The 24,509-nt window shown below is 43.3% G+C and overlaps 1 protein-coding gene across 1 annotated transcript in view; it reads left to right on the forward strand.

Annotated features, from left to right (window-relative positions):
• LOC143782325 (dynein axonemal heavy chain 5-like) overlaps nucleotides 1-24,509 on the forward strand; it is a 610,263-nt gene that overhangs the window by 492,346 nt on the left and 93,408 nt on the right. The window contains exons 64-65 of the mRNA XM_077269680.1: nucleotides 13,240-13,395; nucleotides 13,767-13,949. Coding sequence (XP_077125795.1) covers nucleotides 13,240-13,395; nucleotides 13,767-13,949 — 339 coding nt within the window. The remainder of the gene's footprint in view (nucleotides 1-13,239; nucleotides 13,396-13,766; nucleotides 13,950-24,509) is intronic.

Raw genomic sequence — 24,509 nt, forward strand, 5'->3', positions numbered from 1 at the left:
CATAGAAAGCCTATTTATTTTTTTTTTTAAATATTATTGGGTTTCTAAAGTCTCCCTTAAAAAACAAAAAATACATAAAAAAACAGTGGGAGAGTAATATTGCCCTTTCAGCTTGTGTGCCAGTCTTGACTCCTGGGTGTGCCACCTCTCTCCCTTTCATTCAGTGGGCCATAGAAAGCCTATTTATTTTTTCCGTGATTTGTGTTCTAAATTCTACCTCAACACAAAAACACTACATCAATCAGTGGGAGAAAAATATTGGCCTCAGTCAGGGCTTGTGTGCCACTGCTGTGTGTGCTATCTCTCATTCAGTGGGCTATAGCAAGCCTATTTTTTTTTTTTTTTTTTTAATATTATTTGGTTTCTAAAGTCTCCCTGAAAAAAAAAAAAAACCCTAAAAAAACAGTGGGAGAGTAATATTGCCCTTTCAGCTTGTGTGCCAGTCTTGACTCCTGGGTGTGCCACCTCTCTCCCTCTCATTCAGTGGGCCATAGAAAGCCTATTTATTTTTTTTTTTAAATATTATTGGGTTTCTAAAGTCTCCCTGAAAAAACAAAAAATACATAAAAAAACAGTGGGAGAGTAATATTGCCCTTTCAGCTTGTGTGCCAGTCTTGACTCCTGGGTGTGCCACCTCTCTCCCTTTCATTCAGTGGGCCATAGAAAGCCTATTTATTTTTTCCGTGATTTGTGTTCTAAATTCTACCTCAACACAAAAACACTACATCAATCAGTGGGAGAAAAATATTGGCCTCAGTCAGGGCTTGTGTGCCACTGCTGTGTGTGCTATCTCTCATTCAGTGGGCTATAGCAAGCCTATTTTTTTTTTTTTTTTTTTTTTTAATATTATTTGGTTTCTAAAGTCTCCCTGAAAAAAAAAAAAAAACCTAAAAAAACAGTGGGAGAGTAATATTGCCCTTTCAGCTTGTGTGCCAGTCTTGACTCCTGGGTGTGCCACCTCTCTCCCTCTCATTCAGTGGGCCATAGAAAGCCTATTTATTTATTTTTTTAAATATTATTGGGTTTCTAAAGTCTCCCTTAAAAAAAAAAAAAAACCTAAAAAAACAGTGGGAGAGTAATATTGCCCTTTCAGCTTGTGTGCCAGTCTTGACTCCTGGGTGTGCCACCTCTCTCCCTCTCATTCAGTGGGCCATAGAAAGCCTATTTATTTTTTTTTTTAAATATTATTGGGTTTCTAAAGTCTCCCTTAAAAAAAAAAAAAAACCTAAAAAAACAGTGGGAGAGTAATATTGCCCTTTCAGCTTGTGTGCCAGTCTTGACTCCTGGGTGTGCCACCTCTCTCCCTTTCATTCAGTGGGCCATAGAAAGCCTATTTATTCTTTCCGTGATTTGTGTTCTAAATTCTACCTCAACACAAAAACACTACATCAATCAGTGGGAGAAAAATATTGGCCTCAGTCAGGGCTTGTGTGCCACTGCTGTGTGTGCTATCTCTCATTCAGTGGGCTATAGCAAGCCTATTTTTTTTTTTTTTTTTTTAATATTATTTGGTTTCTAAAGTCTCCCTGAAAAAAAAAAAAAAAAACTAAAAAAACAGTGGGAGAGTAATATTGCCCTTTCAGCTTGTGTGCCAGTCTTGACTCCTGGGTGTGCCACCTCTCTCCCTCTCATTCAGTGGGCCATAGAAAGCCTATTTATTTATTTTTTTTAAATATTATTGGGTTTCTAAAGTCTCCCTGAAAAAACAAAAAATACATAAAAAAACAGTGGGAGAGTAATATTGCCCTTTCAGCTTGTGTGCCAGTCTTGACTCCTGGGTGTGCCACCTCTCTCCCTTTCATTCAGTGGGCCATAGAAAGCCTATTTATTTTTTCCGTGATTTGTGTTCTAAATTCTACCTCAACACAAAAACACTACATCAATCAGTGGGAGAAAAATATTGGCCTCAGTCAGGGCTTGTGTGCCACTGCTGTGTGTGCTATCTCTCATTCAGTGGGCTATAGCAAGCCTATTTTTTTTTTTTTTTTTTTAATATTATTTGGTTTCTAAAGTCTCCCTGAAAAAAAAAAAAAAACCTAAAAAAACAGTGGGAGAGTAATATTGCCCTTTCAGCTTGTGTGCCAGTCTTGACTCCTGGGTGTGCCACCTCTCTCCCTCTCATTCAGTGGGCCATAGAAAGCCTATTTATTTTTTTTTTTAAATATTATTGGGTTTCTAAAGTCTCCCTGAAAAAACAAAAAATACATAAAAAAACAGTGGGAGAGTAATATTGCCCTTTCAGCTTGTGTGCCAGTCTTGACTCCTGGGTGTGCCACCTCTCTCCCTTTCATTCAGTGGGCCATAGAAAGCCTATTTATTTTTTCCGTGATTTGTGTTCTAAATTCTACCTCAACACAAAAACACTACATCAATCAGTGGGAGAAAAATATTGGCCTCAGTCAGGGCTTGTGTGCCACTGCTGTGTGTGCTATCTCTCATTCAGTGGGCTATAGCAAGCCTATTTTTTTTTTTTTTTTTTAATATTATTTGGTTTCTAAAGTCTCCCTGAAAAAAAAAAAAACATAAATTAGGTGGGAGATTAATATTGACATTAGTGCTTGAGTGACAGTCCTGCGTGTGTGTCATCTCTGTGATTTTGTGCCACAGAAAACAGAGTGTGTAACATTGTGCCTGATTTTCCTTGTGGTCTCACCAACCTGTTAAGGGATATTGAAATCATACTGAAGTTATAGCTCACCGTGTAAGTTGTTTGACAGCAACAAATAAAGTTACTTTGGTTAAGATTTTAAAACAATGAGGAAGTCTGGTGCAAGAGGTCGTCGTGGGCGTTCATTGTCAGCTGGTAATGATGGTAGTGGTAGTGGAGCATCAGGTGGTCGTGGGGATAAAAATATTCCACCTAAGTCTGGAGCTGTGGAGCCAGTTTCGTCGTCAGGCTACACAAGGCCTCGAACGCTCTCTTTTCTGGGAGTAGGAAAACCGCTTTTAAAGGCGGAGCAGCAACAGCAAGTTTTGGCTTACATTGCAGACTCAGCCTCTAGCTCTTTTGCCTCCTCTTCCGAAACTGGTAAATGTAAAAGCAGCGCGTCGCTTGTGGATGTTCACGGTCAGGGACAAGTCGCTTCCTTGTCCTCCTCAGCAAAAACTACAACAAGAGAGAAGGATGCAGCAGGCGACACAACGGGTCACTCCATGGAGCTCTTTACACATACCGTCCCTGGCTTAGAAAGTGAAACATTTAACAGGCCATGCCCATTACAAGTATATTCTGACATGGAGTGCACTGATGCACAGCCACAGCCAGAGTACTATGCTGCTCCTTTGACTCAGACCACCACATTGCCCTCTCAGGGTACAGATCCACAATCAGACCCTGATGAGACTATGTTGCCCCGCCACGAACGCTATACCACCGACCGACACAGTGACACAGACGAAGTTGCACACGAGCTCGAAGAGGAGGTAATAGATGACCCAGTTATTGACCCCGATTGGCAGCCATTGGGGGAACAGGGTGCAGGCGGCAGTAGTTCAGAAGCGGAGGTGGAGGAGGGGCCGCAGCAGGCATCAACATCGCAACAGGTTCCATCTGCCGGGCCCGTATCTGGCCCAAAACGCGTGTCAAAGCCAAAACCTGTTGGAGCACAGTGTTGCCATCCGGTTAAAGCTCAGTCTGCAATCCCTGAAAAGGGATCCGAGTCTAGGAAGAGTGCAGTCTGGCATTTTTTTAAACAACACCCAACTGATCAGCGCAAAGTCATCTGTCAAAAATGTTCAACTAGCTTAAGCAGAGGTCAGAATCTGAAAAGTCTAAATACTAGTTGCATGCATAGACACTTAACCACCATGCATTTTCAAGCCTGGACTAACTACCAAACGTCCCTCAAGGTTGTAGCACCCTCGGCCAATGAAGCTAGTCAGCAACGCAACATCCCTTCCGTCACTGTAAGGCCACCATTTTCCGCACCACCGGCAGTATCTGTGCAGGTTTCTTTGCCAGCCAAAAGCAGTCAGGGTCAGGGAATCACCAGTTTTGTAGGAGGAAATATTGCATCTAGGGCACCGGCGGAAACAATACCGTCTCCAACCGTCTCTCAGTCTGCCATGTACACCGGCACACCCGAAAGTTCCACGATCTCCAGCTCTCCAGTCCAGCTCACCCTACATGAGACTCTGGTTAGAAAAAGGAAGTACTTATCCTCGCATCCGCGTACACAGGGTTTTAACGCCCACATAGCTAGACTAATCTCGTTAGAGATGATGCCCTACCGGTTAGTTGAAAGCGAAGCTTTCAAAGCCCTGATGGAGTACGCTGAACCACGATACGAGCTACCCAGTCGACACTTTTTTTCCAGAAAAGCCATCCCAGCCCTGCACCAGCATGTTAAACAGCGCATCGTCCATGCACTCAGGCAATCTGTGAGTACAAAGGTGCACCTGACTACAGATGCATGGACCAGTAGGCATGGCCAGGGACGTTATGTGTCCATCACGGCACACTGGGTGAATGTGGTGGATGCAGGGTCCACAGGCGACATCAATTTAGGGACAGTTGTGCCTAGCCCACGGTCTAGGAAACAGTTGGCTGTAGGCGTTCGCACCCCCTCCTCCTCCTCCTCCTCGTCCTCCTGCAGAAGCTACAGCTCTTCCACAGAACGCAGTCTGCCAACCACTCCATCGGCAGATGACACTGTTGCACACCAGTTGTCCCATTATGGGCCAGCTACTGCCAAGCGTCAGCAGGCTGTATTGGCTATGAAGTGCTTGGGCGACAACAGACACACCGCGGAAGTTCTGTCCGAGTTCTTGCAACAAGAAACGCAGTCGTGGCTGGGCACAGTAGATCTTGAGGCAGGCAAGGTAGTGAGTGATAACGGAAGGAATTTCATGGCTGCCATCTCCCTTTCCCAACTGAAACACATTCCTTGCCTGGCTCACACCTTAAACCTGGTGGTGCAGTGCTTATTGAAAACTTATCCTGGGTTCTCCGACCTGCTCCTCAAAGTGCGTGCACTTTGCTCACATATCCGACGTTCGCCTGTACACGCCAGCCGTATGCAGACCTATCAGCGGTCTTTGAACCTTCCCCAGCATCGCCTAATCATAGACGTTGCAACAAGGTGGAACTCAACACTGCACATGCTTCAGAGACTGTGCGAACAGAGGCGTGCTGTTATTTATTTGTGGGAGGATACACGGGCAGGCAGTAGGATGGCAGACATGGAGTTGTCAGGTGTGCAGTGGTCTAAGATACAAGACATGTGTCAAGTCCTTCAGTGTTTTGAGGAATGCACACGGCTGGTTAGTGCAGACAACGCCGTAATAAGCATGAGCATCCCCCTAATGCGTCTGCTGATGCAAAGTTTGACGCACATAAAGGAGCAGGCGTCTGCACCAGAGGAAGAGGAAAGCCTTGATGACAGTCAGCCATTGTCTGGTCAGGGCAGTGTACAGGACGAGGTAGCGGGCGAAGAGGAGGTGGAGGACGAGGAGGATGATGGGGATGAGTATATTTTTAATGCCGAACCTTTCCCGGGGGCACAGGAATTTGGTTGCGTGTCACGGCCGGGTTCTGGTTTTTTGAGGGACACAAGTGACGTAGATTTGCCTGCAACTGCCCCTCAACCAATCACAACCGGAGATTTGACAACTGGAACTTTGGCCCACATGGCGGATTATGCCTTACGTATCCTAAAAAGGGACACACGCATTACGAAAATGATGAACGATGACGATTACTGGTTGGCCTGCCTCCTTGATCCACGCTATAAAGGCAAATTGCAAAATATTATGCCACATGAGAACTTGGAACTAATATTAGCAACCAAACAATCAACTCTTGTTGACCGTTTGCTTCAGGCATTCCCAGCACACAGCGCACGTGATCGTTCTCACACGAGCTCCAGGGGGCAGCAGACTAGGAGTGTTAGGGGTGCACACATCAGAAGTGGCGTTGGACAGAGGGGTTTTCTGACCAGGTTGTGGAGTGATTTTGCTATGACCGCAGACAGGACAGGTACTGCTGCATCAATTGAAAGTGACAGGAGACAACATTTGTCCAGTATGGTTACTAACTATTTTTCATCCCTTATCGATGTTCTCCCTCAACCGTCATTCCCATTTGATTACTGGGCCTCCAAATTAGACACCTGGCCAGAATTGGCAGAATATGCATTGCAGGAGCTTGCTTGCCCGGCAGCAAGTGTCCTATCAGAAAGAGTATTCAGTGCTGCAGGTTCAATATTAACCGAAAAAAGGACTCGTCTGGCTACCCAAAATGTTGACGATCTAACATTCATTAAAATGAACCACAACTGGATTTCGAAATCTTTTGCCCCACCTTGCCCGGCCGACACCTAGCTTTCCTATGAAAAGCTCTTGCCTGTGAATTACTTTTCTAATGTCTAATTTGCTGCAGCTGATTGTACAGCATACGACATGTTTACACCTCCCTAAATGGCAAAACTCCCCACACGGGGCCGTGGTATCGCGACTTGGCGCAAGCACCCGTGAGACTGCTGTTTGTCTGAAGAGGTGGGTGTGCTCGCTTTTGGTTGACGGCATTGCTACTGGGTCCCTCATAGTACAATGTAGTGTCTCTGGCGGTGGTGGTGCGCACCCAACGTCAGACACACCGTTGTAACATGAGGGGCCCTGGGGCGGTCCCGCCGGCCTCAAGAGAGTTCCCCCCTACCCCAGCTCAAAATGTGCTCTACCACGTGCAAAATTATGTCGCACAGCTCCACCAATCTTTAGTCTATTCGCTGACATCATTCAATGTCTGGCACTGACAATACAAATTTGTAGACATCTATGATGCAACTTAAAGTAGTCTGTGTCTGTGTCCTATATTGGCACCATTAAATAGTTACTGCCAAATTACTATGTCAGAAACTCAGTAGATGAGCCCACCCCTGTACCTAAGTATGCCACCTTTTTTTTTGTTTTGGTTGTTTTGCGAGACATTAACATCTATTTATATTTTGGGAGTACTGGGACAGACACTCCTTGCACTACTCCTCCACTCACCACCAAGCTGCCTGTGTATCCATGTAACCGCTGTAAAGCTGCCATGAGCCTATTGTTTGTTATTTTAGGCCTTTGATAGCCTGTCTGCGGTCCCTACTTTAAATACTCCTCCACTCACCACCAAGCTGCCTGTGTATCCATGTAACCGCTGTAAAGCTGCCATGAGCCTATTGTTTGTTATTTTAGGCCTTTGATAGCCTGTCTGCGGTCCCTACTTTAAATACTCCTCCACTCACCACCAAGCTGCCTGTGTATCCATGTAACCGCTGTAAAGCTGCCATGAGCCTATTGTTTGTTATTTTAGGCCTTTGATAGCCTGTCTGCGGTCCCTACTTTAAATACTCCTCCACTCACCACCAAGCTGCCTGTGTATCCATGTAACCGCTGTAAAGCTGCCATGAGCCTATTGTTTGTTATTTTAGGCCTTTGATAGCCTGTCTGCGGTCCCTACTTTAAATACTCCTCCACTGACCAGACCACTGCTGCCCGTGTACCCCTGGAACCAATTATAAAGTGCCTACAGCCAGCCCATTTTCTTATGTTAGGCCTTTGAAGCCTGTCTGCGGTCCCTACTTTAAATACTCCTCCACTCACCACCACCAAGCTGCCTGCCCGTGTATCCATGTAACCGCTGTAAAACTGCCATAAGCCTATTGTTTGTTATTTTAGGCCTTTGATAGCCTGTCTGCGGTCCCTACTTTAAATACTCCTCCACTCACCACCACCAAGCTGCCTGCCCGTGTATCCATGTAACCGCTGTAAAACTGCCATAAGCCTATTGTTTGTTATTTTAGGCCTTTGATAGCCTGTCTGCGGTCCCTACTTTAAATACTCCTCCACTGACCAGACCACTGCTGCCCGTGTACCCCTGGAACCAATTATAAAGTGCCTACAGCCAGCCCATTTTCTTATGTTAGGCCTTTGAAGCCTGTCTGCGGTCCCTACTTTAAATACTCCTCCACTGACCACCAAGCTGCCTGCCCGTGTATCCATGTAACCGCTGTAAAGCTGCCATGAGCCTATTGTTTGTTATTTTAGGCCTTTGATAGCCTGTCTGCGGTCCCTACTTTAAATACTCCTCCACTCACCACCAAGCTGCCTGTGTATCCATGTAACCGCTGTAAAGCTGCCATGAGCCTATTGTTTGTTATTTTAGGCCTTTGATAGCCTGTCTGCGGTCCCTACTTTAAATACTCCTCCACTGACCAGACCACTGCTGCCCGTGTACCCCTGGAACCAATTATAAAGTGCCTACAGCCAGCCCATTTTCTTATGTTAGGCCTTTGAAGCCTGTCTGCGGTCCCTACTTTAAATACTCCTCCACTCACCACCACCAAGCTGCCTGCCCGTGTATCCATGTAACCGCTGTAAAACTGCCATAAGCCTATTGTTTGTTATTTTAGGCCTTTGATAGCCTGTCTGCGGTCCCTACTTTAAATACTCCTCCACTCACCACCACCAAGCTGCCTGCCCGTGTATCCATGTAACCGCTGTAAAACTGCCATAAGCCTATTGTTTGTTATTTTAGGCCTTTGATAGCCTGTCTGCGGTCCCTACTTTAAATACTCCTCCACTGACCAGACCACTGCTGCCCGTGTACCCCTGGAACCAATTATAAAGTGCCTACAGCCAGCCCATTTTCTTATGTTAGGCCTTTGAAGCCTGTCTGCGGTCCCTACTTTAAATACTCCTCCACTGACCACCAAGCTGCCTGCCCGTGTATCCATGTAACCGCTGTAAAGCTGCCATGAGCCTATTGTTTGTTATTTTAGGCCTTTGATAGCCTGTCTGCGGTCCCTACTTTAAATACTCCTCCACTCACCACCAAGCTGCCTGTGTATCCATGTAACCGCTGTAAAGCTGCCATGAGCCTATTGTTTGTTATTTTAGGCCTTTGATAGCCTGTCTGCGGTCCCTACTTTAAATACTCCTCCACTGACCAGACCACTGCTGCCCGTGTACCCCTGGAACCAATTATAAAGTGCCTACAGCCAGCCCATTTTCTTATGTTAGGCCTTTGAAGCCTGTCTGCGGTCCCTACTTTAAATACTCCTCCACTCACCACCACCAAGCTGCCTGCCCGTGTATCCATGTAACCGCTGTGAAACTGCCATGAGCCTATTGTTTGTTATGTTAGGCCTTTGATAGCCTGTCTGCGGTCCCTACTTTAAATACTCCTCCACTGACCAGACCACTGCTGCCCGTGTACCCCTGGAACCAATTATAAAGTGCCTACAGCCAGCCCATTTTCTTATGTTAGGCCTTTGAAGCCTGTCTGCGGTCCCTACTTTAAATACTCCTCCACTGACCACCAAGCTGCCTGCCCGTGTATCCATGTAACCGCTGTAAAACTGCCATGAGCCTATTGTTTGTTATTTTAGGCCTTTGATAGCCTGTCTGCGGTCCCTACTTTAAATACTCCTCCACTCACCACCACCAAGCTGCCTGCCCGTGTATCCATGTAACCGCTGTGAAACTGCCATGAGCCTATTGTTTGTTATGTTAGGCCTTTGATAGCCTGTCTGCGGTCCCTACTTTAAATACTCCTCCACTGACCACCAAGCTGCCTGCCCGTGTATCCATGTAACCGCTGTAAAACTGCCATAAGCCTATTGTTTGTTATTTTAGGCCTTTGATAGCCTGTCTGCGGTCCCTACTTTAAATACTCCTCCACTCACCACCACCAAGTTGCCTGCCCGTGTATCCATGTAACCGCTGTAAAACTGCCATGAGCCTATTGTTTGTTATTTTAGGCCTTTGATAGCCTGTCTGCGGCCCCTACTTGCAATACTCCTCCACTGACCACAATGCTGCCTGGAGTGCCTGCCTGTGTATCCATGTAACCGATGTAAAACTGCCATGACTGCCTACTGTTTGTTATTTTAGGCCTTTGATAGCCTGTCTGCAGCCCCTACTTGCAATACTCCTCCACTGACCACACCAATGCTGCCCGTGTACCCCTGGAACCTATTTAAAAGTTCATAGAGCCTAGTTATATATTTTATTTACTATTAATAAGGCCATGATGGACTACGCTGTACCACGCTACAAGCTAACCAGTCGACACTTCTTTTGCGAGAAAAGCCATCCCAACCCTCCACCAGCATGTAGAAGACCGCATTGTCCATGCACTCTGGCAATCTGTGAGTACAAAGGTGCACCTGACAACAGACGCATGGACCTGTAGGCATGGCCACGGAAGATTACGTGTCCATTACGGCGCAATGGGTTAATGTGGTGGATGCATGGTCCACAGGGGACAGCCTACTAAGTCTGTCTGCAGTCCCTAATTCAAATTGTCCTCCACTGTCTAAATCGGAACTTCCACCTTCTGGCTTTCGGCCTATAGTATCAGAAATTAAACTGCATTTGGCCTTCAACTTTGGTTAGGGCCTACTAACGGCTTCTGCCCCTCCCTGGTGTTGCCCTCAACTAAATAAAGCTGAGCTTCAACCTTCTGCTCCAAATTACCATTTTGAAAAATGCAATAGGCTTTTCCGGCCTACTAAAGGTGTCTGTCTGTGTGCCCCTGCCTGGTGTTGTCCTCAACTAAATAAAGCTGAGCTTCAACCTTCCGGCTCTCATTAAGTGGTTTTAAAAAAAAAAAATGGTGGTTAGGGCCTACTAACGGCTTCTGCCCCTCCCTGGTGTTGCCCTCAACTAAATAAAGCTGAGCTTCAACCTTCTGCTCCAAATTACCATTTTGAAAAATGCAATAGGCTTTTCCGGCCTACTAAAGGTGTCTGTCTGTGTGCCCCTCTCTGGTGTTGTCCTCAACTAAATAAAGCTGAGCTTCAACCTTCCGGCTCTCATTATGTGGTTTTAAAAAAAAAAATGGTGGTTAGGGCCTACTAACGGCTTCTGCCCCTCCCTGGTGTTGTCCTCAACTAAATAAAGCTGAGCTTCAACCTTCCGGCTCTCATTAAGTGGTTTAAAAAAAAAAAAATGGTGGTTAGGGCCTACTAACGGCTTCTGCCCCTCCCTGGTGTTGTCCTCAACTAAATAAAGCTGAGCTTCAACCTTCCGGCTCTCATTATGTGGTTTTAAAAAAAAAAATGGTGGTTAGGGCCTACTAACGGCTTCTGCCCCTCCCTGGTGTTGCCCTCAACTAAATAAAGCTGAGCTTCAACCTTCTGCTCCAAATTACCATTTTGAAAAATGCAATAGGCTTTTCCGGCCTACTAAAGGTGTCTGTCTGTGTGCCCCTGCCTGGTGTTGCCCTCAACTAAATAAAGCTGAGCTTCAACCTTCTGCTCCAAATTACCATTTTAAAAAATGCAATAGGCTTTTCCGGCCTACTAAAGGTGTCTGCCCCTCCCTGGTGTTGTCCTCAACTGAACAAAGCTGAGCTTCCACATTCTGGCTTTCGCCCTATACTATCAGATATTAAACTGCATTTGGCCTACTAGTGTGGTTAGGCCCTTGAAACAGTGTCTGCTGCTCTTGGGTTTGCTACTCCACTGAACAAAGCAATGCCGCCTGTTTAGTCCTGTTACCAATTTTGAACTGCATGTAGCCTACTTTATTCTTTGGCCCTATATCTGTTTCCTCCTCATCCTGCCCATTGCCCAGCCACTGCTAAATGAGTCTGCTGGTACATTGACCTAGACCACTACATTCCCCTTGTACTCTACACAGCCAGAATCTGTCCCTGCTGAAAGTAAGGTTCCCCTTCCCGCATGTTATACCACCTTACACAGGGACAAAGAGGAAGGTGCAGATGAAAGTGCAGGTTCCTTCATCAGGTGGGGGGGCATACTCGTTGGCGACGTCACTGGCACAGGGCCCCTCAGAGTACGCAAAAGTGTCGCTGCTGGTGGGAGGCGCCCCCGCCATGCAAACACACCGCCGTACTTTGAGGGGCCCTGTGCCAGTGGCAATGCGAACGAGTGGGCCCCCCCTGCTTGCTCAGGATCACAGCACTTGCAACTTTTAAATACTTACCTTTCCCTGCAACACCGCCGTGACGTAGTCCGCATTTCCTGGGCCCACGAAAAACTTGAGCCAGCCCTACTCCCCCCACAACTTTCCCCCAATTCCCTATGCCCAACTATTATTATACAGTTAATTAAGATTGGCAAGCTTCAGAAACAAGAATGGATGTTTTTGGCATTAAAATGGGCACTGTAGGTGTTTTCCTGGCCTCCACTCACTGCCGACTATGCTTCCCCATTGACTTGCATTGGGTTTCGTGTTTCGGTCGATCCCCGACTTTTAGCGATAATCGGCCGACTGCACTCGACTCGACTCTGGACAAAATCGGGTTTCCCAAAACCCTACTCGATCTTAAAAAAATGAAAGTCGCTCAACCCTACTCATCACTACTCTGCATTATTGCACTATATTCAATGCCCCCTTGGTAAAGACCATAGAAATGAGCATTTTATAAAAAAGCCCGTATCTCTGGAACAGTTTGGTTTAAAAGAAAGAATTCTCAAGCAAGCAGTGATAATAAACTAAGTGCAAAAGTGGTCAGTTTTAATCAGGTCCACTATAAGTGCAACCACAAACCTCTACATCTTCTATGGTTTTGTTCCATTATATGTAGTAGATTAAGACTATTGTTTTAAATCTGTACAAAAATCTATGACAAAGGCATTCTTTTTAATGTGCATCCTATTATTTTAGTTTGATCCCCATTGTCAGTGGCTTTATGATGATAATAACCACCCTTCCCTCTTTCCTGTGTGTCTCCGTTTCACTTAACAAAGTTGTGCCTGCAGCTTGGTAATTAACACTGAATTCTGATGGCCCATATGTTGTTAATAAATCTATCGGGAAGCCATAAACATGAATTCCCAATTATAATTTTATTTATCTTATTCTTTGTTACAGAACATAAAACCCAGCCACATGCTGTAAAGTGCTAGGTATAGTTCTGAATATCAGATTAGGCTTGGCAAAGGCTCTTGTATTTTTTTTTGCACATCTTATTTTATCCTGTACTTTCTCTATCATTATTACATTTATATTACATTATCATTGTATAATTTCTTATGAGGACTCCATTAACTGAGTCAGAGGTCAATGCTATTATTATAGAACATTCTGGAACAGTATTGTAATATACATCATCTGCAAATATATGTATTTACAGTGTAATATATGGTTATATTAAGGATACAATATAGCTTTTACACATACTTTGGAGTAGTAAATATGAAGACACAAAGTAACTTAATGAAAACGAAAAATAGAAGAGATATAGAAAAGGCTATTTGATTTCTTCCATTTGTTCTCTAATCCCAGGTGACATCCCTGAATCACAAATATTTCAGGACCCACTTGGAGGACAGCCTTTCTCTGGGAAGACCACTCATGATAGAAGATGTTGGAGAAGAACTTGACCCGGCACTTGATAATGTTCTGGAGAAAAATTTCATTAAATCTGGCTCTACCTTCAAAGTAAGATGATAATATATTTTTACGTATAATTATGTTCAGAATTCTGTGTTTTTCAGCTAGAACCATTTATAGACAGATGCAACCCAACTTTGCTAACATCTGCGTAAAAGTTTGGGTTAAAAATGGAAATCAGGACCTGTGGCCAGACACAATCGACACCAACAGTGCTCAGTACTCCTCAGTGACTTATAGTGATGTCCAAAAATTTCTGTCAAGTGTAATATAATCTGTGACCGAGGCTTTAAATGGAGGCACAGACACATTCTTAGTTGAGCTCCAATAATACAATAATCTTTACAAGGTGCAAATCACCTTCAAATGCTGAACAAGAGGCTACAACTGATAAATATAAATTGTCTGATTTCTTGTAGGTAAAAGTTGGTGATAAAGAAGTTGATGTTATGAAAGGATTTACCCTTTATATTACAACTAAACTGGCCAACCCGGCCTATACCCCTGAAATCAGTGCCAAGACAGCAGTCATTGACTTTACTGTTACCATGAAAGGCTTAGAAGATCAGCTCCTTGGACGTGTGATATTGACCGAAAAGCAGGTATGGAAACTGTTAAACTTAGGTAATCTATAATCGTATTTTATTATGTATTGTTTTTGAACGTACCTGCACATGTCCAATATCTTTTAGTCATATCAACTTTTGCAATGGGTGTTAAAAAAGTTTTGGACAAATAATTTATTAGGGAAAGGATGTAAAAAAAGCATTTTTTTTCTTTTTTCACTTCCTTTCTTGTGACACCAGAATAAGGTGATACTAAAATTGCTACAGTAATATCCTTAAAATATGAAATCCTTTTATAATTGGATTAACTTTGTGATATAAATGGTAAAGAGCTTCCTCGCAGCACATCATATTATATATGATTATTTTCTACAAAAAATGGATTGAAAACAAACAAGTAATGACTGTACAAACATCAGCTATCTACCGTAAAATTGAAATCTGTTGAAAGAAAATAAAATATTCAATTAGCTGTAAAGTTAGAGGCGTTTTTGTATTAACATTCATGTATTCATTTATCACTGAAAAAATACATTACATGGCCAAAATGTATGTTGATCTAGTACTCCCAGTGGAGTTTTACTGAAGTCCTAAATGACTTTCAATATAGAACAGTTAGGCAGCTTCCTCTCTAATAACTATATTGATACACTTCATACCCTGCTATGCCTAAAGGGGTTGTTCCCTTTCAGGCAATGTTTTGCCCCGGCTAAAGTTTGTTAAAGGGAACTTGTCACCTTTGAAATCTCTTATTTTATGTCCTGGGGGAGGACAAATAGTACAGATGACCCAGAAGTAAAACCCGAAAGTAAAGTCCTCAGCGGGACATAGTCATCCACATCAAGCGGTGCAGGAAGACAGCGCTTGGGATAGTGTTGGTGTCGAGCACTACCAGTGAAGCCTTTTGAACCAGACCGTTCAGCACTGGGAGATTATAAAAGGTATTTTTTTTAATAAGCAGAGGGGGCTGGGGACTTATATACAGGTGGCTAGACAACTGTAAAAGAGGCGTTAAGGTGGTTGCCTTCAGTTATATTGGGAAAACCTGGTGATGGGTTCCCTTTAAAACAGAACAAACTACCTTGTATTAACCTTCCACGGGTTTACCGGTAAGTCTCTGCCAGTACTTCATTCTGGAGTCTGATATTGGCTGCGGCGCTAACATCACATTGATAGCATAGCAGTCAATCAGTGAGCTCGTTCATAGAAGTGGGGCTCTCTGATTGGCTGCCACACTGTCTGTGACCTCAGCAATGCAGCCAATGTCAGACACTAGGAGAAATAGTGCAGACTCACCAGTGAACCCAGGGAAAGTGAGTTCAGCACAGTTTGTTATTTGTTAACACACTGGAACTTGGACAGGACATTGTTTGGAAGGGAAAAACCTCTTTAATTATAATGACAAGAGGTCATACTTAATAGCATTAAAGGGAACTTTCACCAGGTTTGTCCTATGTGAGATAAGGGCACCACCTTTCAGCCCTGATATACAGCACTCTAATATGCTATATATACACCCCAATCCTGCCTGCAAGACAAGAAAAATACCTTTTATAATATTCACCAGTCCAATGGACGTTGCTGGTCTTGGTCCGGTGCGTCCTCTCTTCTTGCGATACTGTCCACCTTCTGTGCTTCATGTGGATGATGCATACTATGTCATCCACACAGTGTCCCCAGCATCGCGCTCTTGCATAGTCATACTTTTCTGCCCTGACCAAGGCATAGTCAAGTACAGCAGTGCGCATGTGTCGGGGCTCTTTGACCTTTCCCTGCCTGCGCACTGCAGTACTTTGCTCTGCCCTTGACAGGGCAGAGAAAAGTATGCCTGTGCAGGAGCGGTATGCTGGGGACACTGTGTGGATGACATAGAACATGTCATCCACACAAAGCAAAAAGAAAGAAGGCATCGCAGAAAGAGAGGAGACACCGGACCAAGACAGCAATGCCCATCGACCAGTGATGAGTGAACTTGCTCTGATAATGTCTTATCCGAGCATGCTAGGGTGTGATCTAAACAACATTTCGAGCGCAAGCAGACGAGAAATGTGTGAATTTAGTACTGTGGCCTGTGGGGCGTTGGATGTGTACTTCCACTTGCGTTCCAATGACTGTGGTATGGACAACTGAAGGCTGCGCTGGGACAAGGAAGTGGATGTGCTTGATGATGGTGCTAGTTGACTGTGAGTAACGACAGGTGCAGGGCAGCAGGCATCTTCACATGCACCGTGGGCAGGAGATTAGCTTTCACGCACAACAGTGGAAGAAGCAGTGGTGTTACCCGCAGACACTGTTCCTGGTGCCTGTGGTTTGGCCCACAAAGTTGGGTGCTATGCTGCCATGTGCCTGATCATTCTGGTGGTGGTCAGACTGGTAGTTTTGCTACCCCTGCTGATGCGGGCATGGCAGGTGTTGCAAATGGCCTGTTTGGGGTTATCAGCAGGGTCTTTAAAAAATAACCAGACTTGGGAAGACCTTACAGTTGGACTGGCAACTTCTGTTATGTTGGTGTTGTGGGGAACGGTTGCCCGCCTTATGCCTGTGGCCACCACACTGCTTCCTCCTGCCTGTTGGGGTGCTACACCTCCCTCCCCATGTGTTCTGCTGTCCTCTTCCTGCCAGGTTGGGTCATTTACTATATCATCCACCACCTCTTCCACTTCCGCACCCTGGTCCTCCTCCTGAGTTTCTGGCAATTGCATCTCATCACCATCCACCTCTTGTGACACGTTCCCACCATTGCCTTCGTGTGACCGTGGCTGCTCAAATATTTGGGCATCGCTACATAAAATCTCACCTTGCCCCGCTTCAAGTGGACCAGGCGAGAGGCCCAAATCAATAAATGTAAAAGTGAACAGCTCTTCAGAGTGTCCAAGTGTTGGATCAGTTGTCTCAGGGCACTCAGCATGGTGGGAGGTATATGCGGTCCAGACTCACGGCTACTCAGACTTGACCGTGTGGAAGACAGGGTGCTGGTGGTGGTGTCAAAGTAAGGGAAATATTATCCGCTATCCAACCAACAACCTTTTCAACCTGCTCTAGCGTCAATAGTGGTGTGCTGCTGTGGTCCCCTAGTAATTGGGACATGAAGGTTGAGCGTTAAGATGTTGGTGTTTGTTGTGGCCCACTTTCAGCTTGCCCATGGCCTCTACCTCTGCATGCACCGTCACCTTCACGTCCACTTCCCCATCGCTTGCCACGTGCCTTGTCCATTTTAAAAAAAATGGTGAATGCAAGCCTCTAATCTACTGCCACAATTTGTAGCGCACAGATAGACCAGGCGTCTGACGGAGATAACAAACTGTTCAATATGTGGCCTATATTTATTTATTTTTTACCCCAAAATAGTGTATGGACCCAGGGTAGCAGACAGCAAAAAAAGTGGAATGTAGGCCTGAAAATCAACTATTTGTAGAACACAGATAGATCAGGCATGTGACGGAGATACCAGACTGTTCAATATGTGGCCTGCATTTTTTTATTTTATTACCCCAAAATAGTGTATAGACCTAGGATAGCAGACAGCAAAAAAAGTGGAAAGTAGGCCTGAAAATCAACTATTTGTAGAGCACAGAGAGACCAGGTGTCTGACGAAGATAACAGACTGTTCAATATGTGTGGAGAACTAGGGTAACAGACAGCAAATACAGTGGAATGTAGGCCTGAGTTGCCACAATTTGTAGGCCACAAATAGATCAGGTGTTTGACAGCAAAACCAGACTGTTCAATATGTGGCCTGTATTTTTTAATTTTTTACCCCAAAATAGTGTTTAGAGCTAGGGTAACACACAGCAAAAAAGGTAAATGGAAGCCTCAAAAGCACACTTTGGAGACCACAGATAGATGAGGCGTGTCACAGAGATACCAGAGTGTTCAATATGTGGACTGTATTTTTTTAATTTTTACCCCAAAATAGTGCATAGACATAGGGTAGCAGACAGCAAAACAGTGGAATATAGGCCGGAAATGCCACAATTTGTAGACCACAGATAGGTCTGGCACCTGATGGAGATAGAACACTGGTAAATATGTGGCCTGGATTTTTTTGGGTCCACCAAAATTGTCTCAATAAGTAGGCTATGACAAAATTGTTGGAGTACTAAAATTGTAAAATATTTAGTGCAATGATATGCGATGCGTGTGGTGTACAAAACACAGTGATAAATATATGAACTGTAGCAAAATATTTTTTGGCCAGCTAAATATTTTTTGGTCAGCAAAATGGTGTCAAAAAATGTTGTAAGACACTCCAAAAAATACTACAGTACCACAAACAAGGCCAGAATTTTCTGTGCACTCAAATGTGATGCCTGGGACAGACAAAGCCATTTTAAATTGCTGGATTTTCACGCTGTTGTATTAAAATGATCTGGCTGAAGTCTGCAGTGTGAACAAGCAAATAAATGTAGAAAAAAAGGAGGCTCTGGATTGCTTTGCAATAAAATTAGCAGGATTCAGGTGCAAAAAAAAATACTCCTAGCCACAGATACCTGCAGCTGGGTATATATATAATAGGCAGCACCAGACACTAATGGACTTTTTTTTATGTATACAGTGAAATCTATATACCCACATACATTGCCTACAGGCCTTGCACTGATGTGGATATGCGCACATAGACTCCCCTGCGGATCTGCAGCAGTTTTCCATGCGTTGTACAGTACCATGTAAACATATGGAAAACCAAATCCGCAGTGCACATGCTGCGGAAAATTCCACGCAGCTCATTTTCCGCAGCATGTCAATTCTTTGTGCGGATTCTGCAGCGTTTTACACCTGTTCCATAATTGGAATCTGCAGGTGTGAAAACGCAGGCGAAATCCACATGAAAACCACATGAAAACCACATGAAAACCACATGAAAACCACAGAAAATCCACAGTAAACCCATGGTGGATCCTGTGGATTCTGCAGAATCATTGAGGAATAATCCGCAATGGAATCCGCAACGTGTGCACATACCCTTACTTTTCTCATTCCTTTCATTCAAAATCCATAACGTTTTAAAAAAATTACTGTAATTGACAAGACCGGATGATGGTTTGTTTGTATCTACACCAATAGTAGTTTGAATGCGAGGTAACACAAGATAGAAATAAAAAAAAAATAGGAGTGCTCACACCCACAAAGCTTACTGACAGAATGGAAGATGAAAATAAAAAAATAAATCATATATAAAAAACTAAAGCAATTAATCTATGTGAGTGGCTGGTTACCACCACTCACAAATATTCCAAGATGATCACTCCTCATTTTCTAGGTATTTACTTCAATCCACACCAGTTTCAGGATCCCTCAATATGGGAGCAAAGAAAAAACAATAAAATGTTTCTGATAAAATCGAAAGCATACACAGCCACTGATTGTATTATTTATCTTATTACTCACTCACCTGAGTTAGGATAATTAATTCCACCAATGGGTGTATATTTTGCTTCTATGTCTCCTCTCCATTTTTTCATTAAAACTTTTTTTTTTATGCTCCTATGAGTGACAGTGTACTGGAAAATGGGAAAAAAATTCCCAGTGCAGTGAAATAAAAAAACCCACAACAAATCCACCATTGTTTTTGAGTTTTGTTTATACAGTGTTCATTGCCTGGTAAAAATGACCAAGTAACATGATTTTTTAAGTCAGTATGATTACACTAGTACCATACTTGTTTAGTTGTTTTTTAGCTACCAGTAAGTTGTATAAAAAATTCAGAAATTAAAAAAATAATAATTTGTAAAAATAGAGAAAGTATGCGGCACTTGCCAGTAGCATTCGTGAAAAAAGTCATTTAATCAATCAGACAATCACAGGACATTAGAAGTGGATTGCTAGGTGCTCTCTCCCCGCATGCCTCCGCACCTAGCAATCCACTTCTAATGTCCTGTGATTGTCTGATGGATTAAAGGACTTTTTTCACGAACGCTACTGTTGAGTGCCGCATACTTTCTTTATTTTTATGAATACATCTTGATAAATGCAGAGCACCTAGAATCCAAGCGTCTAAAGCTGGAAAGCTCACGTATAGGGGAATCACCCTCTGCACAAGGATTGAAGTTCAGTACACTGGTGCCGCTTTTCACTTATCTACTGGAGTTTTATAATAATAATTTGGTTTCTCTTGTCTGACTTTATTTTTCATGGTGAGCTAATGTTTCTATTGATATCATTGCATACAATTTTTTGTTGCATTTTGTTTTTAAAAACCAAAATTCTGGCATAATGATTTTTCCCCTCTTTACACTGTTTACCTTAAGGAGTAATTTGTTTTATACTTTGATAGATATGACTTTTTATGTTTTACCAAGTTTTTGTTTTATTTTTTTAATGAAGGAAAAGTAGGCAATTTGAATTTTTTGATTTTTTTAATATTTTTTATATTTTAAGTGTTTTTTATATGCTTTATCCTTCAGTCACCTTAGGGGACTTGAAACTGTAGTCATTTAACCACTTGTTCGAAATATACTGGCTTCAAAGAAGGACTAAGGTGGCAAATATGTGAACCTTCAACAAGCCCCTTGCTGCCATGACAACTCCTGTGATCACGTGATTGAGGCAATAAGAGGACATGTGCACTGGCATTTAAATGGTTAAACAGCAGTGAATGGATCTATCTATGGTTGCCGCTATTGCAGGAAAATTCCTGATGTGTAATATACTTGAGTCTGCTCTTAAGCCCAGTTTCTACACCAGCACTCAACGTCCAGTGTACAAGTACATCCCATCGCACTCTAATTGCACATCTGACACACCAGTACGTCCCAAGTTGGGTAAAGGCTAATGTCTGATGGTTGGGGTTGCACTTGTGATTATGTTATGATTCCAATCTGTTTCATGCTTGTGGCTCTCATCGTTTAATCATTCATGCAATTTGCATTCTCTTCCGCTTTTCTTGAGATCATTGAGGCAAGTAACAGAGACAGTAGTCAGTACATGAATGTAAGTATGCAAATCACATTTGCGGTTATGTGACGAGCAGTGGAGACCTCGCAATGTATACACTACATTCTGTTAGAATTCATCATGTTGTAGTTACTTGCAAGTTTTGTCCCCGAAAAACCCTTTTAGCTACTTCTGGACTATAAACGTTCAGGCAGTCCACTCTTATCTCTGCACTGAGGCAGTCCACTCTTATCTCTGCACTGATGTCTTAAAAGGTCAGTGCATTCTAAGCAACTTTCACTAGATTGTGATGCTCTGGGGAAGGGAAGCTGCTGTCCCACTCAGCCAGACTCCCCAAAGAGAAGACAGACATTGTTTCTTCGCATGTTTACCTTCTGGATCTCTGTATATGAAGGGCTGTACAGGGCCAGTTTACTGTGGCCAGAACTGAGTTATCTTTGCCCTGAAACCCCTCTTCTAAACAAGAGTCAGACAGGCATGTAGAGTTGTATTGTGAGGTACTTTCTTTACACATTTGTAGTCTGAGAGTCCATGTGAAAAACAGACAAGTATATCCTATTATTCTTTATATCTTCCCCTGGTATCCGCAAAAGAAGGAATATAAAAATAACATAAAAATGAATCCCCATGTGTTGCGGAAAAAAAAGAAACCAAAATTATTTGAATATCCGAACAAGGAACAAGGGGGGGGGGGTAAATGGCACAGTCATGAACTGGTTAAAGCTCTTGCGGTTGAATGAAGGCAATTTCTTATAGTAGGTCATTGGGGTATGTGCATATGGCTGCCTAAACTGCCTGAAAAACCCATCAGAAAATGCTCAAAAGAATGAGCATGTGCTTTTCTTTGTAAAAATGACTTCATTTGCTAAGGCTCTTGAACGTTTTTTTTTATAGGGAATGTGTCAGCATGTTGTTACTACAGTATGTAATCTGACAGCAGCATAAGGTAGAGACTGAGCCCCTGATTCCAGAGATGTATCAATTACTTTACTGGGTACAGGAGTTATGATAGTCACTGTTTTGTCTTCAGCAGATCTAGCAGAGCTCAGATGTTGATCTGTGCATAATCCCCCACATCACAGTTCTCTATGTACACCACTGTATAGTGATAGCTGCTAATCAGTGCTGGGAGGCATGGTTGGACTAGGATGCACGAGGCCAATTGTCCTGTTGTTATAAATAAAGATAATTGGAGTGCTGACTTCAAAAATTAAACATGACTTTATTGATACAATGATAAGTAACATACATAATCTTATACACAAAAATTATTGAGGAAGGAAAAGGTAGGATCCACAATAGAAGCCCTGGGAATAAGGGGTTAGGGTAAGAGGCAGTTCCACAAATTACATAAGCATACAGTATTGGAAGATCATGTAAACATATACTCTCCAAGTGCAAATGTAGTAATATTGCAACAATCATAAAGTTCCTGTGCTGAGAGGATCTACCATTAATTATACATTGATAATGTGGAAAGCAGCCCCCCCCCCCCCCCGTGAGTACAATAAAACGTATTTTTCTTATCATTAAGGTCAGATCGGATTCTTATATACAGCATTATAGAATGCTGTAGATAAGCCCTGAAAGGCGGTGGCCGTATCTTATGTCGGCCAAACCTGTTGACCGGTTCACTTTAAATTGTTAGCAAAAACATGTGTGAACATAGCCTGAATCAAGTGCCAGTCCTTTATATTGACCACATTATGTAATGAAGATAAAAAAAATGACCGTAAAAATGATGTCATAAAACCATGGAAAATCCCTCCCGGAAAACAAGGGTAGCCGAAACTGTAGGAAAAACACCCAGGAAACGTCCAAAAAAAACCCAATGACAGAAAAGATATTTCAGGAAAAAATGCCAGTTTCCTGGAGTGTCTCCTGCTTTGTCTGAGTTTAAAAGAAGTAATGTGCGTAATTTTCCGGTATCCAATGGAAAGCTTTCCCAAAGTGGAGGCTTTTATAGCAGCACAGTGACCAGAACCATTTATGGATGGGATGTTTCACCACTGGCCGTTTGGTTGACGTTTACACCTATTTCTATCACTTTTAGTATCCTGTTATAACATGATTTTCCCATTGTTTCAGCATTGCTCTGGCATATCTCCTCCGCAGTGTATTTAGTGCTATTCAAAGATAATGAAAAAATGGTCCATCAGGCATTGGCATGTACACCCACATATGTGATATCCATAGAAACTTCGGGAATAGATCAAAGTGTGGTGTAATTGAAGATCTGAGAAAATCGATTTCTCAAACACTTCATAATATTTTACATGTTAGCAAAGCTTTACACAATATCTTTGCGTATTTATTCCCATCACTCATTCCACGATGCCTCTGCAGTGCAATAAAGATCTTTCTCTGTAACAAAACAATTGGAAAGGATGAAAGTGTACCATGGTGCTCCATCTGGCCACTTATTTCTTTATTGTAATGTTCAATGCTTCTGGCAATGCAATCCATATTCCCTATACAGTCCTGTGAATGCTGCTGCTGCTATGGGCATTTTAATAAATGCACTTATGTGCTGTATTTATACAAGTTTCACAGTTATTCTTTTGAGAGTAAGCTGAAACATTTACAATATAATTGAAGCACAAATCAAAGCTTTGGTGCAAGAAAAATTCCAGAGTTTCACTGTATTCACACAATGTTAGGTGTCTTGTTCACTAGTGTTCTTTTATGGTGTTGTTAACCTGGAAAATAATTAATAAGTCCCTGACTTACATACATAGAAATCATGGGGTCCCATAGCAAAAGCCCTGATTGGGCCCACCCCCCTAAAAAAATAGTAATATTCAGCAGGGTCACAGAAGAACATATCAAACAACTTGAGGGTTTTTATCACCAGGACATTATCATTGCTAGGGCTAGCTGCCATGTGCTAGGTTGTCTGACTCTGCCCCCTCCTGTGATAAGCACCTCACTGTCTATAGCTACGTGCACAGAGACCCTGAAGTGGGCGGGGTTAGCTGTGGTGTGGGCGGGGTTAGCTGTGGTGTGGGCGTGGTTAGCTTTCTTAGCTAAGCTGGATTGCTAAATCTAAGAACTCTGATTGCCTCATAACCCATTCAACTTAGACAACTTTCACACTTGTGTACTGGAGGGCTGCGGATGGCAGCGTACTTCCTCCCTTCTTCCTCCATGAAACCTCGCCTACGCTCCGCCTACTTCTCCTTGCGTCCTGCGTTGCCCTGCATACCTATCTTTATCATTGGGTACGCAGGCCATGCGAATGTATGCAGATGCCTCCACATGCGCCGTATTGAACTGCGCAGAACGTAACATGTTGCATTTTGTTGCGGTCAGCACAGCGTCAAAATGGCGCATGCAGAGGCATCTGCATACATTCGTATGGCCTGCATACCCAATGATAAAGATAGGTACGCAGAGCAACGCAGGACGCAAGGAGAAGTAGGCAGAGCATAGGCATGGTTTCATGGGGGAGGAAGTACGCTGCCATCCGCAGCCCTCCTGTACACAAGTGTGAAACCAGCCTAAGTGATACATTATTGGATTCAGCTTCTCTTTGCGAACATCGGGCTGCTCTCAGATGATAAAGCAAAAAATTGTTATGGATTTCCTTTTTATAGACCATACACATGTAAGAACTGCCAAACATAAGCATCGATAACATAGTTTGCAGGTGCAAAGATTATTGCTTTCCTTTACTGCCATAAAGGAATTACACTGGATAGC

This window comes from Ranitomeya variabilis, chromosome 6 (genome assembly GCF_051348905.1).
Source record: "Ranitomeya variabilis isolate aRanVar5 chromosome 6, aRanVar5.hap1, whole genome shotgun sequence".
NCBI lineage: Eukaryota > Metazoa > Chordata > Amphibia > Anura > Dendrobatidae > Ranitomeya > Ranitomeya variabilis.